The sequence below is a fragment of the Puma concolor genome, chromosome C1 (assembly GCF_028749965.1).
Source record: "Puma concolor isolate L17-30 chromosome C1, mPumCon1.1.hap2, whole genome shotgun sequence".
NCBI classification, from domain to species: Eukaryota; Metazoa; Chordata; class Mammalia; order Carnivora; family Felidae; genus Puma; species Puma concolor.
This window is the reverse complement of record NC_141674.1, coordinates 24,703,882-24,720,675: the sequence shown is the minus strand read 5'-3', so window position 1 is coordinate 24,720,675 and position 16,794 is coordinate 24,703,882. Positions and strand designations below refer to the sequence as shown.

General features: G+C 41.3%; 1 protein-coding gene and 1 long non-coding RNA gene across 4 annotated transcripts in view; one reads left to right on the top strand and one right to left on the bottom strand.

Moving 5' to 3' along the window:
- Positions 1–16,794, bottom strand: part of ZBTB8A (zinc finger and BTB domain containing 8A) — a 69,836-nt gene that overhangs the window by 9,071 nt on the left and 43,971 nt on the right. For all 3 annotated transcript variants that reach the window (XM_086716336.1, XM_086716337.1, XM_025912462.2), the window contains 2 exons: positions 5,219–6,042; positions 1,521–1,690 (listed from right to left, as the gene is read on the bottom strand). In XM_086716336.1, the coding sequence (XP_086572462.1) occupies positions 1,521–1,690; positions 5,219–6,041 (993 nt within the window). In that variant the 5' untranslated portion in view covers position 6,042. The remainder of the gene's footprint in view (positions 1–1,520; positions 1,691–5,218; positions 6,043–16,794) is intronic.
- Positions 3,885–16,794, top strand: part of LOC147577902 (uncharacterized) — a 125,962-nt gene continuing 113,052 nt past the window's right edge. The window contains exon 1 of the long non-coding RNA XR_015254591.1: positions 3,885–3,922. This is a non-coding gene — a long non-coding RNA (uncharacterized LOC147577902). The remainder of the gene's footprint in view (positions 3,923–16,794) is intronic.

Here is a 16,794-nt window from a genome sequence, read left to right as displayed (position 1 = left end):
TTCATGCTCTGTCTCTCTCTGTCCCAAAAATAAATAAAAACGTTGAAAAAAAAAAAAAAGGTATATTTCGGTGGTGAAAATAAAGTATTTTATTTTTCTTATTTTTACTTTGTTTAATACTTTTTCATTGCTTTAAATAATAAAAGGTTGTTTTTAATTTTAAAAAACCAGCTTCATAAGGTTAATGAAGGTAGAGATTTTGTCTGTTTTGCTCACTCACTGATGGATACCTAGCACTGAGAAAAGGGGCTGGCGCATAGGTGCTCAGTATATATTTGCTGACTAACTATAAAGCAATGCATGAAGAAATTGCCTTAAGTGACCCACTGTCCTTTATTTAGTATTTATTATATTTATTTATTTGTTTGTTTATTTATTTATTTATTTTAACGTTTATTTATTTTTGAGACAGAGACAGAGCATGAATGGGGGAGGGTCAGAGAGAGAGAGGGAGACACAGAATCTGAAACAGGCTCCAGGTTCTGAGCTGTCAGCACAGAGCCCGACGCGGGGCTTGAACTCACGAACCGCGAGATCATGACCTGAGCCAAAGTCGGTATTTATTATTTTTTAAAGTTTATTTATTTATTTTGAGCTAGGGAGAGAGAGAGTGAGCACAGGGGAGAGGCAGAAAGAGAGGGAGAGAATCCCAAGCAGGGTCTGTGCTGTCAGCACAGAGCCTAATTTGGGGCTCAATCTCACAAACTGTGAGATCATGACCTGAGCCAAAATCCAGTTGGATACTTAACCAACTGAGGCACTCAGGTGCCCCAATCCACTGTCCTTTAAAGCTAAAAGGAGATCATATAAATGGAATAAAAGTATGAGTAATACAACAGATTTTGGAAAACATTCTTGCCTCAAGATGAACAGCAGAGTAATTTTCCAATGTCCTTACCTTATTAACCCACCAGAGCACTGAACAGCAAATTCCCTGAGATTTCTGACTGCTGACAATCCTGTCCCTAGCTGGAAGTGGCTCAATCTCCCACCTTGCTCCCTTCCTTGAGGAGACTACAGATAAACTAGAGAGAGACTAAAAAGGGAGTATAGTGGACAGAGGTTGAACAGTAGAAACTAGACTGAGATCCTTTCAGAAAAGGATTCGAGAACCACTAGCAGAGGCTGAGTACCTGAAGTAGTGACTCTGACCTAGACATTCAAATATCTTTGCTTTACATCGTCTTCGGCTCTTGAAAAGACCAGTATACAAAAACATATTAGATTTTAAATGAATTATAATATATATTCCAAAAAATAAATAAAAAACAAAAAAGTAAAATGGATATTCAAAAGACTATCTCTTACTTCAAGGTCTCAAAGGAGAATTAAAAAATGTATATATATTATATATTAAATTATGCATCACATGTAAAGGAAAACCATTAAGTTGGAAACATTTCCAATATGGTAGAATTGTATGAAAAGATTTCCCGCAGTAAATGAGATTTAGTAAATCCTAAAGCAGATAAATGCGCACATTTCTTAAGAAGTAAGATGATGAAAAATTATATACATACAGTTCGGAAATGGCTACTTAGATGGTCCAGCCTGCTAAATCTTTTCCCACAAGCTTGACACGGATAGGGCCTTTCTCCCGTATGGCAGCGAAGGTGGCGCTTGAGGTCTGCTTTCCGCTTCACCACGTGTGTGCAGTACGGGCACTTGAACCGCATCCTGGGCAGATCATCTGTCAGGAGACAGTCTGATTAAATTTCTGGAAAGTTCATCATAACAATTGTATAACACGAAGAATCCCAAAGGAGTTGGTGAGTCCCGTCTTCGAAAGGCAGGAGAAAAGGAGAAGGAAGAAATTGCGTTTATTTCTTTTATTTCTTTTCCCTTTTTTTTAATTTTAATTTTTTTATTTTGAGAGAGAGAGAGAGAGAGAGAGAGAGAGAGAGAGTGCAAGCAAGCAGGGGAGAGGCAGAGGGAGAGGGAGAGAGAGAATCTCAAGCAGGCTCCACACTCAGCACGGAGCTGGACTCGGGGCTCTATCCCATGACCCTGGGATCGTGACCTGAACGGAAATCAGGAGTCAGTGGGCCGCTTAATTGAACCATCCAGGCGCCCCAAGAAAGAAGTTTTATTAAGACTAGATCATTAATGTGATCCTGAGTCCAGAACTGTAACTTCAGTATTTGATATATTTACAAAGTCAGGGTTAACTGACTCTCACCCTTATCTTTCTACTCAGTGTTGTAGAGTCACTAGATTTGAAATGTCAAAAGGTGGTGCTGGATTTTAAAACTGGAGATACAATCCGAAGTAAAAGTATTTAATATGATAGCTTTTAAGTGACTTTTTTATTTACCTATTTTTATCCTCTTGCCTTTTCTTTTCATACACTTGTAGTACTTTTAAAGGTGAAAAAATGACAAGCATATTTAATTTTTTTGTTTTAAAACTCATGTATTCAAAAGAAAAACGATAAAAAAGGGCGCCTGGGTGGCTCAGTCGGTTAAGCATCTCACTTCAGCTCAGGTCATGATCTCACAGTTTGTGGGTTTGAGCCCTGTGTTGGGTTCTGTCCTGACGGCTCAGAGCCTGGAGCCTGCTTTGGATTCTGTGTCTCCCCCTCTCTGTCCCTCCCCTGCTGGCACTCTGTCTCTCTCTCTCTCTCTCTCTCTCTCTCTCTCTCTCTCTCTCTGTTAAAAAATAAATAAATATTAAAAAAAAATTTTTTTTAATAAAACTGTATTCAAGGGGTGCCTGGATGGCTTAGTCAGTAGAGCATGCAACTCTTGATCTCGGGGTCATGAGTTCAAGCCCCATGTGGGGCATAGAGATTACTAAAAGCAAAACAAAACAAAACAAAACATATATATACATATATATATAATTTAAAAAAATAAAACTCATATGTATTCAAGATGTTAGTTATGATTGGAGGCAAATTTCAATTTAATAGCTGTTAAATTCAGCTGTTCATTACTGAAGTTAGGTTAACATAGCCTAGAATTACAGAAGTACAGAGCATAAACAGAGAAAAGATCAGTCTTTTGCTGTTTTAAAACTCAATAGAGATTTCTCATTTTTGCTCTGTTACCACTATGCCTTGGTCAATGGTCAGAGCTCAGCAGGACGTTTAGTAAGCTCTGTAATAGGATATAATTTCATGTCTTTTCAGGTTAGTACTACAGAAAAATGTGGTTAGTAAAGATCAATCCGGTTGCCTATTATTTTTTTTAATGTTTCTTTTCGAGAGAAAGCGAGCGAGCAGGGGAGGGGCAGAGAGAACGGGTCAGAGGATCAGAAGCGGGCTCTGCACTGGCAGCAGTGAGCCCAATGCAGGGCTTGAACTCACGAACCTTGAGATCGTGACCTGAGCCAGTCAGACGTTCAACCAACAGAGCCACCCAGGCGCCCCTTGGTTGCCTATTATTTTAAGGTATCTTATCTACACCTGAATTGTTTGTTGTTGTTTTTTTTTAAGTTTATTTATGTATTTAGAGAAAGAATGTGCATGTGAGTGAGCACGGGGGAGAGGCAGAGACAAAGGGACAGAGAATCTCAAGCAGGCTCCGTGTTGTCAGCATTGAACCTGATGATGCAGGGCTGGAACCCACAAACCGTGAGAAAATGACCTGAGCTGAAATCAAGAGTTGGATGCTTAACCACTGAGCCACCCAAGCACCCACAACCGAATTATTTTTAAAAATTTATGTGACAACCCAGGAAATGTGAATACTGACTGGCTATTTACTGATGTTAAGAAACTGTTAATTTTGTTTAGGTACAATTATGGTATTGTAGTGGGTTTTTTTAAAAGACTGTATTTTAGGGACACTTTCTGAAATATTTACAGATGAAAACTTATGATGTGTTATATTTGCTTAAAAATAATAAAGGGAGGGATGCTTAGGTGGCTTAGTCAGTTAAGTGTCTGGCTCTTGATTTCGGCTCAGGTCATGATCTCATGGTTTGTGAGATCAAGTCCTGCATTAGAGCCTGCTTGAGATTCTCTCTCTCCCTCTCTCTCTGCCTCGCCCCCACTCAGGCTTTCTCTCTCTCTCGCTCTCAAAATAAATACACTTAAAAAAATAATACTAAAGGGAAGGGTGAGAAGTAGTGATCCAGATGAAACAAGATTGACCATGAGTCGGAAGTTGTTCAGACTGGGTAATGGGGTACATGGAGGTGAATTATGCTATTCTCTTTACTTTTTTATATGTTTGAAATTTTCCTAAATTAAAAAAAATTCTAAATATATAATCTGAATCATAATCAGTAGGAGTTTCATCTTATGATTTTCCTTTAAATTCACATGTAAACTATTAAGCAAATTTGCTACTTGATTAATTAATTTGCTGCCTGATTATGACATGCATTTCTGGGGCACCTGGGTGGCTCAGTCAGTTGAGCTTCTGACTTTGGCTCAGGTCATGATCCCACAGTTCATGGGTTCGAGCCCCACATCGGGCTCTGTGCTGACAGCTCAGAGCCTGGAACCTGCTTCTGATTCTGTGTCCCTCTCTCTGTGTCCCTCCCTTACTCACAGTCTGTCTCTCTCTCTCAAAAACAAATAAACATAAAAAAAATGACATGCATTTCTAATCCCTGTTCTCTATGGCAGGGAGGGGAGAATTACTGAAACCAACAACCTACATAATAATGTTTCTGCATTTTACTACTATCATAAAAATGAGATGTCTCATATTATTGTTGCATATAGGATTACAGTGTCAATGCTATGGGTTGTGTGTTTTTTTTTTTTTTTTAATTATGTATTTATATCTCAATAAAATCAGATATAGTTTCATTTCTGGTAGGTCTTGGGTCTGTGAACCTTTGTAAGTTCACATGGTTGCTCTGTTTAACTTTTCTCTATAAAAGTACTCCTCCTGAGTGAATATTCAGAAAAAAAATAACCTATTTAAAGTGAAGCTATGCCCCTTAGGGATTTAAACCATTTAGAAGAGAGCTTTACACACTTAACAGTGATCTAATCATCTGTTGACACAGGTTTGGAAATCTTGGCTTTGTACCTCAGAAGTCTGTTAAGTCTTGACTATTCTCAAATTTAGCCAATATTATTTTTAGTTAAAAATTTAAATTTATGTCTTATACAATAAATTTCATTAGAGAAGTAGGACTTAAAAAAAACCTCTTGGTTTAACTGCCTGTAACACTTCAAAGTAAGGGCATGTTGAGATAGGACTGATTTGGATAGGAGTCTTAGAAACTCATTGAGAGGACTGATGCTTTTTTGGGGTACCTGGAAAGCTTCTGGATGTGACATCAGATCCTGGACCATACGGATAGCCAACAGGAGTAGAGTCCATGTCAGCATCAACTTGTGCTTGTTCTTCCGACTGGGAAATGTGGCCGGAAGAATCCGATGTCCGAGCTTCTCGTTTGCTAGACTTATAATGAGCAACTTCAGAAGGCTGTGACAACCTCCAATGTTTGGACTTTTTAATGGAGTCTTTCCTTTGTTCATGCTTGGCCAAAGGTTGTTGGGTGTTCCTTTGGGAGGCTGGATGGTAATTATACTTGCTCCAAGATTTCCCACTTATTATACCTGTTCCTTGATCTGGGCTTAGGTGAGAATGTGGAGAACCGCTTTCTTCTTGCCAGCTACCACTATAAAAGGAGGAACGTTCTATACCGTTAGAATTAGCATCTTTATCGGAGAGACTGAAATAGCGATCTTTTTCTTTCTCGCTAATGTCTAGTGAAGATTTAATAAAGGTCTTACATACACTAATGACATCAGTCATCTGAAGGAAGCTAGCAGCTGACATCACTTCTATGACATTCTGACCAGTAAGAGAGAGTTTGCCGGAATAGACGAAGTCCAGGATAACCGTAAAAGTGTCGGGGGAGAAAGCCTGAAATGTAGCTGTAGTGGGTTGACTGGTCTCCTTTGAATTCTGAGAAAGAAGCATTCTGAAATAGCCACTGCTAGCAAATAATACATTTCGATGCGCTTTGAAGACCTTCCCTTCAACCAGAATGCTGCAATCACAAAAGACATCTTGCCTGCGTTGTTCGTTTAGTTGTTGCAGGAGGTGGGACTGGTGAGAGGAGATCTCCATGCTGGAGGGAAAAAGACACGTGGTTAACCGAAATGACACAGGCAACTGAAACAGCCATCAGAAACCTCTCTCTTGTTTCCACTGAAAAACACTTTCTTGGAGAATACAGTCTCCAAAACACAGGAGATTACTTAGTACTGTGCTATTAGTTACGTGATTCGGGGACAATTATTTGTTCAGTCACCAACCTTTACTGAGTATCCTCTATGAATCAGGCTTTCTGCTATGTGCTGAACTGAACAGGCTTGCTTCCTGGGTTCATGCAGTGTTCAGTCTAGAGGGGGACCAAGAACTAAGCAAACACTCACGTGAAGTCACAAATGACTTGCCAAGGGCAAAGACAGAAAGACAATGTTGTGAGTAGAAGAGTAAGTCAGTCGAGATTGGGATGGAGAGGGTTGGGAACACCTCCCTGAGAAGTAATCTTTAGGCTGGGACCTCAAAGGTGAACAGGAGGGGCGCCTGGGTGGCGCAGTCGGTTGGGCGTCCGACTTCAGCCAGGTCACTATCTCGCGGTCCGTGAGTTCGAGCCCCGCGTCAGGCTCTGGGCTGATGGCTCAGAGCCTGGAGCCTGTTTCCGATTCTGTGTCTCCCTCTCTCTCTGCCCCTCCCGTTCATGCTCTGTCTCTCTCTGTCCCAAAAATAAATAAACGTTGATAAAAAAAAAAAAAAAAAAAAGGTGAACAGGAATTAGCCAGGGGAAGAATGAGGGGAAAGATTACAGCTTCCAGCAAAATGGTGATCTATGGGCTCGGGTTTTGATAAGTAACAAGTAGGAACCCTCTAAGGACCACGACCTCAATGAAGAAAGACTAGTAAACTTTGCCCATAAATCCCTGGCAAAAAAACAAAGAAAGTTTGTCTTTGTGGGACTGGGGGGGGGGGGGGGGGCGGGGGGCGGGGGAAAGTACCTAGGTGAGATATCAAACCTTTTGCTTTTTAATTTTTTTTAATGTTTGAGAGACAGAGAGCAGGGGAAGGGAAGAGAGAAAAGAGAGACACAGAAAAGACAGACACAAAGCAGGCTCCAGGCTCTGAGGTGTCAGCACAGAGCCCGACGCAGGGCTCAAACTCACGAACCTCGAGATCATGACCTAAATCCAAGTCAGACATTTAACCGACTGAGCCACCCAGGCACCCCCAACCCTTTGCTTTTTGAGGTTCTGGAATCCAAATTGATTTTACCTGTTTGGTGTGGCAAACCACAAGGTGAAATTTTAATGTGAAAATTAGTCCTGGGCTGGTAGGGCCCGTTGGGCGCCTGGCAGAAGTAAATGCAAAACCGCTCAGGAGGGGTGCTCTCAGGAACCAAGCCAGGTGGGAAGTAAGCTCTGCTTATGCTGAACTCAAAGTCATTCCCTTCTTCATATAAAGTGGATAGTTTCCAATATTGGATCGTCATGGTGCCTAATACCTCTTATCTTAAAAAGAAACAAGCAAACAAAACCTCCCTTGGTTTCACAATCCACCTCTGGCTACTACTCATTTCTCTACAATGGTTTTAAATTTTGTTTTAAGTAAACTCTACACCACACATGGGGCTCAAACCCATGACCCTGCGATCAAGAGTCGTATGCCCTACTGGCTGAGCCGGCCAGGCGCCCCAGCTTACTACTCATTTCCCTGCTCCCTTCACACAAAATTCATTGAAAGCGTGTTTTGGTTTGCTCTTTTCACTTGCCGTCTTCACTTCTGTTCTCTATCAGGTTTCATCCCGATCCATCAAAATCATTTTTAAAAAGCTCATTAGTAACTTGCATGTCAAATCCAATGGCCATTCCTTTGTCCTCATTTTACTGAGGCAGTGGGTCCTTCTCTTCATCCTCAAACACTTTCTTCACTTGATGCTGGGACACCAACTCCTCCATGGTTTTTCTCCTATCAGCCACTCCTTCTCAGTCTCCTTTGCTGGGTGTTCATTTTCCTAATCTCTCAGTGCTGGGGGATTCCGGACACGCTACCCTAAAATATGGCACCTTGGTGTATTGAATATTTTTTTTTTTAATTTTTTTTTTTCAACGTTTATTTATTTTTGGGACAGAGAGAGACAGAGCATGAACGGGGGAGGGGCAGAGAGAGAGGGAGACACAGACTCGGAAACAGGCTCCAGGCTCTGAGCCATCAGCCCAGAGCCCGACGCGGGGCTCGAACTCACGGACCGCGAGATCGTGACCTGGCTGAAGTCGGACGCTTAACCGACTGCGCCACCCAGGCGCCCCTTGAATATTTTGAACAAAAGAAGTTTGGGAAAACAGCAGAAGCAGAAAGGTCACTCTGACACCCCCCTCCCTTCTCCCCTGCAACAAAAATAACCCTACTGTGAGAGGTGCCCTCCGTATACCCAGAAGAAAGAGATTCCTTATCTCAGAAAACAAAGGGACGCTGAAAAGAATGTGAACAAACAGGCTTTGGCGAGTTCCCCCCCCCCTTACTAAATTTATCTCCTACTCCTTGACCTACGATATTCCTCCACGACTGTCCTGTCCGCTCTTCATCCAACCTAGCATAAAAATATACTCAGTGTCTGTTTCTTCCGGTCTTCATTTCCTTATGAAGGCTTCTGGGTCATGTAAAACTTACATTAAGTAATTTGTTTGCGTTCCTCGTGTTAACTTGCTTTTGTCAGTTTAACTTCCAGACCCAGCCAGGAAGACGGTCAAGGAAAAATTTTCCTCCCCTACAGCTGGAAGGTCCCAGGCCTCAGGGCTCAGACCTCTTCTCTACTTAACACTATTCTCTGGGTGAGCCCATCTGGTCTCATAGTTTTAAATACCATCTTTGAGCTTATGACTCACAAAAAAGCCTCCAAAGGCCCCCCCACCATCCAGCCTCAAAGTTATGACCTCAAAGGCCCTGCGTGATGGGCACCTCTCGCGTCCGGGTGTCTCTCTGCCCTCATCTGCTCTGCTCTGTCCCTCACATGCCACATTCCAGCTACACAGGCCTCTGCCCATTCCTGAACATTCAAGGCATGTTCCTGCTGTGCAGCCCTTGTCTTGGCCATTCTATCTGCTTGGGGATTCTTCTCCCAGATATACACATAGCTCACATTCTCACATTTTCAGGTCTCTTTTCAAATGTCACCTTATCAGAGATCTTTCCTTTACCATCCTATATAATCACTCCCTTCTGTTCTCTGTCCCCTTGTTTACTGTTTTCTCCTACTAGAATTTAAGGTAAGAGAGCAGAGACTTGGCCTGCTTTACTTATGTATCCCTAGCTCCACACGATACGTGCTCAATCAGTGTTGCTGAATGAATGAGTCAAAAATGTTAAAACATACAAGGGAATCATTCTTTATAAAGAAGAATCAGCAGGTGGAACAAACAGGAGAATAGGAACGCCAACAATTTTAGAAAATAAAAACCCAAGAGACTATTAAATAAGCCTTTTTAAGACGGTCGAAGAGATAAAAGAGAATAAAAAGTAGCAAATAGTCATGAGCATAGACGCTAGAGCCGGGTAGCTGGATTTGGAATTCTGGCTCCACTTAATAGCTGTATGAACCCAGGCAATTTATTTAACTTCTGTATCCATTTCCTTACCTGTAAAATGGAACAAAAAAATAGCACTTCTTTCATAGGATTATTGTGAGGATTGAATGAGCTGAGGTACACAGAGCACTCCAAATTATATGTTGGGACATGTAAAAAGTACTTCATAAATGTTAGCCATTCTCCTTTTACTTTTATTATTATCCACAAAAAAAAGAAACCAGTGGGGGGAGGGGCGGGAAGAAGAGGTAGGTTTGAGGGGGAACCAAATGGATTTAATATATGAAAAATACAATCAATGAAATTAAAACACCTCATGTTGCAAGATAGCAGCTGCCCCATCTCCAGCCTGATGTCCACATTCCTGGCAGGGAGAGGAAAAGACAAAAGACAATTACCAGCCCAGTTTGTCTTCTTTTTTTAATCGGGGCGGGGGCTGTGTGGAATGGCTTTCCTGGATGCCTCACCCAGGGGACTTACACTTGCAATGCAATGGCCAGAGCCCTGTCACTCCCATTAACGGTATATATCAATTACTACTTCTCATTTCTGTCAGAACTTAGTATTATACTTTTTAATTTGTCAATCTTTCAAATATGCAATGGTATGTCATTGCTTTTATTTGTGTGGATCGTACAATTAATGTTTATTGACTGTGAGTCGGAGAATTTCTTGCTCATTACAGTGTTGTTAACTAACACTGTATAACAACTAACTAACTACAAAAAACAATGCCATACGATAAGTATTTATTTAGCTCACATGCCTATGGGTTGGCTAATTTAGGCTGGACTTGTTAGGGCAGCTCTGTGATCTTGCCTGGGTCCACTCACATACCTAGGAGTCAGCTGATTTAGGCAGCTTGTCCAGGTTAGTTGTGTTATTACATGGTCTCATACCTTCCTCCTGGAACCAGTTGGCTGGCTTGGCCAATTTCATCTCGTGATAATGGCAAAGGTACAAAAGACCAAGTGGAAATATATGAGACCTCTTATGGCTTAGGCTTGCAAGTGGCACACTGTTACATCTACCATATTCTAATAGTCTAAAGCAAATGCCATGGCCAAATCTAAAGTCAAAGGAAGAAATATCTCGTGCTGCGTGAGTGGGAAGAACTGTGAAGTCACACAGCAAAGGGTGTGAATATTGGCAGGGGATGATGAACAGGGGCAATAATGCTATCTACACAATAACCTTTCTTATTTTTCAAGTTGGGTTGTCTTTTTTTTATTTATTTATAGATATCCTTTAAATAGCCAACATACTAATCCTTCATCAGCTATATGCTTTGCAAGTATCTTCTCCCAGTCTGTGGTTTGACTTTTTAACTTCACTTAAGGTGGTTTTCATTAAAAAGAAGCTTTTAGGGGCACCTGGGTGGCTCAGTCGGTTAAGCGTCTCTTAATTTCGGCTCAGGTCATGATCTCACAGTTCATGGGTTCGAGCCCCGAGTCGGGCTCCACGCTGATAGTGCAATCCTGTGTGGGATTCTCTCTCTCTTTCCCATGCATGCTCTCTCTCAAAAAAAAAAAAAAAAAAAATGGGGCGCCTGGGTGGCGCAGTCGGTTAAGCGTCCGACTTCAACCAGGTCACGATCTCGCGGTCCGTGAGTTCGAGCCCCGCGTCGGGCTCTGGTCTGATGGCTCAGAGCCTGGAGCCTGTTTCCGATTCTGTGTCTCCCTCTCTCTCTGCCCCTCCCCCGTTCATGCTCTGTCTCTCTCTGTCCCAAAAATAAATAAACTTTGAAAAAAAAAAAAATTAAAAAAAAAAAAAAAAGAAAAAAAATTCCTGTTTCAAGGACATAAAGATATTTTTGAAAGTTCTGTTCTTCACGTTTAAGGCTTTAATCTATTTATTTTGCATGTGGTATTCTAATTTTTTTCATTCAGGTAACCAATTTTTCTGGCACTATTTATTGAATAGTCTATCCTTTCCCCATTAATTTGTAATACTATGTCTGTTATACATTTAGTTTACATAAATTCATGGATCTATTTCTGAGCCCTTTGTTCAGTTCAGTTGGTCTATTTGTCTATCTCTGCAGTAATACTTCACAGTATTAATTGCCAAAACTTTAAAATGAATTCCCCCATCTAATTCATCAAATAACATTAAAAAGAAGTGTCTCTTTCTACTTCCATATAAATATTAGGGTAAGTTTATCAAGTTTCACTAAAAAAAAAAAAAAAATCCTATAGGCATTTATTTTGGAATTGAATTTATAGATTATGGGAAAACTCACATCTTTATGATATTGAGTCTTATCATCCAGGAACATAGTATAATTCTCCATTTATTTAGGCCTTTTTTTTGTATTCTTCAGTAATGTTTCCTTCTTTTTTCTTTCTTTTTTTTTTTTTTTAATGTTTATTTATTTTTGAGAGACAGAGAAAGAGAGAGCAAGCAGGGGAGGGGAGGGGAAGAAAGAGAGGGAGACAGACACAGAATCTGAAGCAGGCTCCAGGCTCTGAGCTGTCAGCACAGAGCCCGACTCAGGGCTCGAATTCACGAACCGTGAGATTATGACCTGAGCCAAAGTCGAATGCTTAACCAATTGAGTCACCCAGGAGCTCCCCCTTATTTTCTTTATTAAGATCTTGCATATTTTTGTTAGATTTATTTATATTGACTGAATGGAAATGCTCCTAAAATTTCAGCATTAAGACTGATGTTTAGTATAGGCGTTTGATGGTTACCCTTTTGTTTCCAACTTGCTAAAAATTTTTATCATAAATGAGTGCTCAATTTTATTAAATGCGTATGTGGTATTTACATTTTTTTTCTTTCTTAATCTGTATATTAGTTTCCTGGAGCTATTGTAATAAAGTACCATAAACTGGGTGACTTAACACAACAGAAGTTTATTATCTTGCAGTCTGGATGCTGGATATCTAAAACCAGATGTCAGCAGCGCCATGCGCCCTCTGAAACCTGTGAGGGAGGAATCCTTCTTTGCTTCTTCCTAGTGTCTAGTGAAACCAGGAGTTCTTTGGTTTGTGGCAGCAAAACCCCAATCTGTTTCCATCTTCACATGGCTGTCTTCTCCCTGTGTCTCTGTGTCTTCACAAGGAGCTCTCTCCTTGTGTCTTCACAATGTCTTCTTATAAGGACATTAGTCATTTTCTACAGCCATTTTTTAAAAGTAAGCGCTAGGCTTGACATGGGGTTTGAACTCACAACCCCGAGATCAAGAGTCACACGCTCTACCGACGGAGCCAGCCAGGAGCCCCAGACATTAGTCCTTTTTTTTTTTTTTATTAAAAAAAAATTTTTTTAATGTTTATTTTTGAGAGAGAGAGAGACACACACAGAGCGGGGAGAGGGGCAGAGAATCTGAAGCAGGCTCCAGGCTCTGATCTGGAGCAAAAGGACATTAGTCATTTAGGATTAAGGGCCCATCCTACTCCAATGTGACCTCATCTTAACTGATTACCTGTGCAACAACTGTATTTCCAAATAAGGTACTGCAGGTTGGCACTTAGACATATCTTTTGGGGGGAACACAATTCAAGCCACAACAATCATTAGTATATTACATTTTCTGGGTGTTGAATTATCTTTGCATTCCTGAGATACTTTACTTTTGTTTTTCTACCGAATCAGAGACTTTTGAAAAGACAAATTTTCTGCTTTTTCAGCACAGTCTCCAATAATATTAAGTGAACTTAGTGGGTTGAATACTGTCCCCTCAAAATTCATGTCTACTTGAAAAAAAAAAAAAAAAAAAAAAAACAATTCATGTCTACCCGGAACCTCAGAATGTAACCTTGTTTGGAAATAGGGTCTTTGCAGAAATAATTGGTTAAGACAAGGTCACTGGATTAGGATCTCCTGTCCTTATAAGAAGAGGAGAGGACACATAAATACAAAGAAGAAAAAAAAAAACCCTTGTGAAATAACAGGTGGAGACTGGAGTCATGCAATACTAGTCAAGAAATACCTCCCCCAGAGGCTGGAAGGAGTCTCCTCTAGAGCCTTCAGAGGGAACACCTTGATTGATTTCTGACTTCCAGCCTCCAGAACTGAGAGAATACATTTTGGTTGTTTTAAGCAACCCAGTTTGAGGTACTTCGTTATAGCAGCCCTAGGTAACCAGCACACACTGCATGAAATTGCCAGGATTTAACCATTCTGACCAATAAAAATAGTAATTTCGTATAGTGGATCTAAACTCTTGATTTTAAATGAACTGATGAAAGGGAAAATATTTATTTCTGCATTAACAGAAGAAGCTGCAGCCCTTTAAAAGCTGTGATTTTAGGGGGGCCCGGGTCGCTCAGTTGGTTAAGCGTCTGACTTTGGCTCAGATCGTGATCTCTCAGTCCGTGGGTTCGAGCCCTGTGTCAGGCTCTGGGCCAACAGCTCAGAGCCTGGGAGCCTGCTTCGGATTCTGTGTCTCCCTCGCTCTCTGTCCCTCCCCCACTTGCACTCTCTCTCTCTCTGTCTCTCAAAAAATGAATGTTAGAAAAAAAAAATTTTAATAAAAAAAATTTAAAAATAAAAGCTGTGATTTTAATTCTTTCAGTGATGTTTTCGTTTACCAGCCTGTTATACAACTTCCCTTCCATTTACTCATTATTCTATTCTGACTTCTTCCTCTTCTCATTTTTCTGGCAATTGCTTCCCACAACTTTTCTTGAGAGGATCACCTCTTCATCTCTTTCAGTTCTTATGGTTTGGGATATACTGACTTGACTCATCACTCCAGAGGTCAACCTGTGACCTAGACCTGACAAATCGGGGCACTGCATTCCCATGGCCAGTTACTGGCTTGAGGATGGACACACCAAGCAAAGCAAGGAAAGGAGGTTCAATCAAAGTGAATCCTAGAATTTTTACTGGAGCAACTGGAAAGAAGACCACTCCCGTGAGGATGTAACCCTGGAGTTATATATTGTAGATGTTCTTTCTGCCACCATGACAGAGCCTCCATGAGAAAGGGCCAACGCTGAGGAAAGCAGAGCAGCGAAACAGAGAAAGGCCAGATCCCACTGACATCATTCTGTTTCCTAGGTTGGTAATTTTTTTTTTTTTTTCTGTAAAGGGCCAGGCAGGGAATATTTCAGGGTTTGTGGGTATGAGATTATTATTTATAATAAATATATGTTTTTGACTTTGCCAATGGTCCCTGGCTCATTGCTTCCCAAACCCTTGTAATTTCCTAAGCAATAAGAGCAATAAAAGCATCTTTTAAAAAAATGTTGATTTATTTATTTTGAGAGAGAGGGAGAGAGAGAGAGAGAGCACGTACATGAATGGGGAGGGGCAGAGACAGAGGGAGAGAGAATCCCAAGCAGGCTCCACGCTGTCAGTGCAGAGCCAGACGCAGGGCTCGATCTCACAAACCGTGATCATGACCTGAGATGAAATCAAGAGTTGGAGGCTTAACCAACTAAACCACCCAGGCGTCCCCAAGAGCATGTTTTGTTCTCATATTTGGTCTTTTATCCTCAGTTCCCGAAATCACTTCAGAGCCATAAAGGTGCCACGGGTGTCTTGCTATTCACAAAAAAAAAAAACCCTTTCAACAACAGCTGAGTTTATGTTAATGAGGTGACTCTTGGAAGTTCCCTAAGATGGTGGGGGGGTTGTGCCAGGAGAACCAACCATTACATTAGATTAATTAGACTAGAGGTTTGGAACTTTCAGTCCCTCCCCATGACTTCTGGGAAAGAGGGGAGGGGCTGGAAATTGAATCAAGCACCAACAGCCAATGATTTAATCAATCACATCTATGTAATGAAGCATCCATAAAACCCCGAAAGGACAGGGTTCTGAGAGCTTCCAGGTTGGTGAACCAGAATGCATCCACTTGTTGGCCCCAAGCTCCATGGGAAAGAAGTTCTTGCATTTGGAACCTTGCCCTATGTATCTCTTCATCTGGCTGTTCACCTGTATCCTTTAATATCTTTTGTAATAAACTGGTAATCTGGTGAGTAAACTGGTTTCCTTAGTTCTGTGAGCCACTCTAGCAAACTATTCGAACCCAAGGAGGGGGTCCTCCAGTCAGTCAGAAGCACAGGTAACAACCTGGACTAGTGATGGGCATCTGATGTGGGGGCCATCTTGCGGGACTGAGCCCTTAACCTGTGAATCTGATGCTATCTCCAGGTAGACAGTGTCAGAACGGAGTTGGATTAGTCTTGGAGAATTGCTTGATTTGGGGTGGGAAACCCACACATCATAGTGGGGCTCTCTCTCACAACTCCCCAGCTTCACCACTGTATTACTCACTTCTGCCACCGTGGCACAAAAGCAGCCATAGGCAACGGGAGAAGCAATGGGTAGAGTAGTGTTCTAATAAAGCTTTATTTACAGAAATAGCCACAGGCTGCTTTTTGCCAACCCCAGTCCTAGTCCCAGCAATGCCTTAAGCTATATCTATCCTTGGACTTTCCAGTTACCTGTCCCAATAAATGTCATTTTCCTTAAGCCAGCATGAGCTGGCTTTCCTTTTACTTGTAACCAGAGAATCTCGCTTTATAAGTTATTTCTGAAGGTTCTGAATTCTTTGATCACTTTCTTCTAATTATTAGTGCAGCTTTTCTTTTAAAAAAATGTTTTTTAACGTTTTATTTATTTTTGAGAGAGAGACAGAGACAGAGACAGAGCAGGAGCAGGGGGAGGAGCAGAGAGAGAAGGAGACACAGAATCCGAAGCAGGCTCCAAGCTCTGAGCTGTCAGCATAGAGCCCGATGTGAGGCTCAAACCCACAAACTGCAAAATCATGACCTGAGCCGAAGTCACACGCTTTAACCACCTGAGCCACCCAGGAGCCCCAGTGCAGCTTTTCTTTAAAATCTACTCCTGATTCTGAAAGGAATCAAAATTGATTTCATAGAGGAATGATTAATTGACATCCAACACATTGTCAGTTCTTTTTCAGACATGAAAGTGTTTTATACAGTTTTAGTGAAAAGTGAATTCCGTGGAGGAAAAATGTTTTGTTTGTTTTTTTAGTTTAAATTTCAGTCAGATACTGCTTTCTTTTCTAGGCAACCTGTAGACGTTCTAAGTGAGCTTCAGTATTGTCACGTGTTGCAAACGGTAGTCACTCAGGCTCCTGAGAGTTGATAGGGAGTGAGAAGATGTTTAACAGTGAAAGCAAAGTAGAAAACTGTCTCCTGACTGGAGACATCTGAGCACTGCCTTTGACAAGTGGAAGGAGTAACAGAGGACCTCTGAGGGAGAAGGCTGAGGCCTGGCAGAATGACCAGCAGCAGACTGTGTCAAAGGGCAGTCATAAGACTATTCCCTAA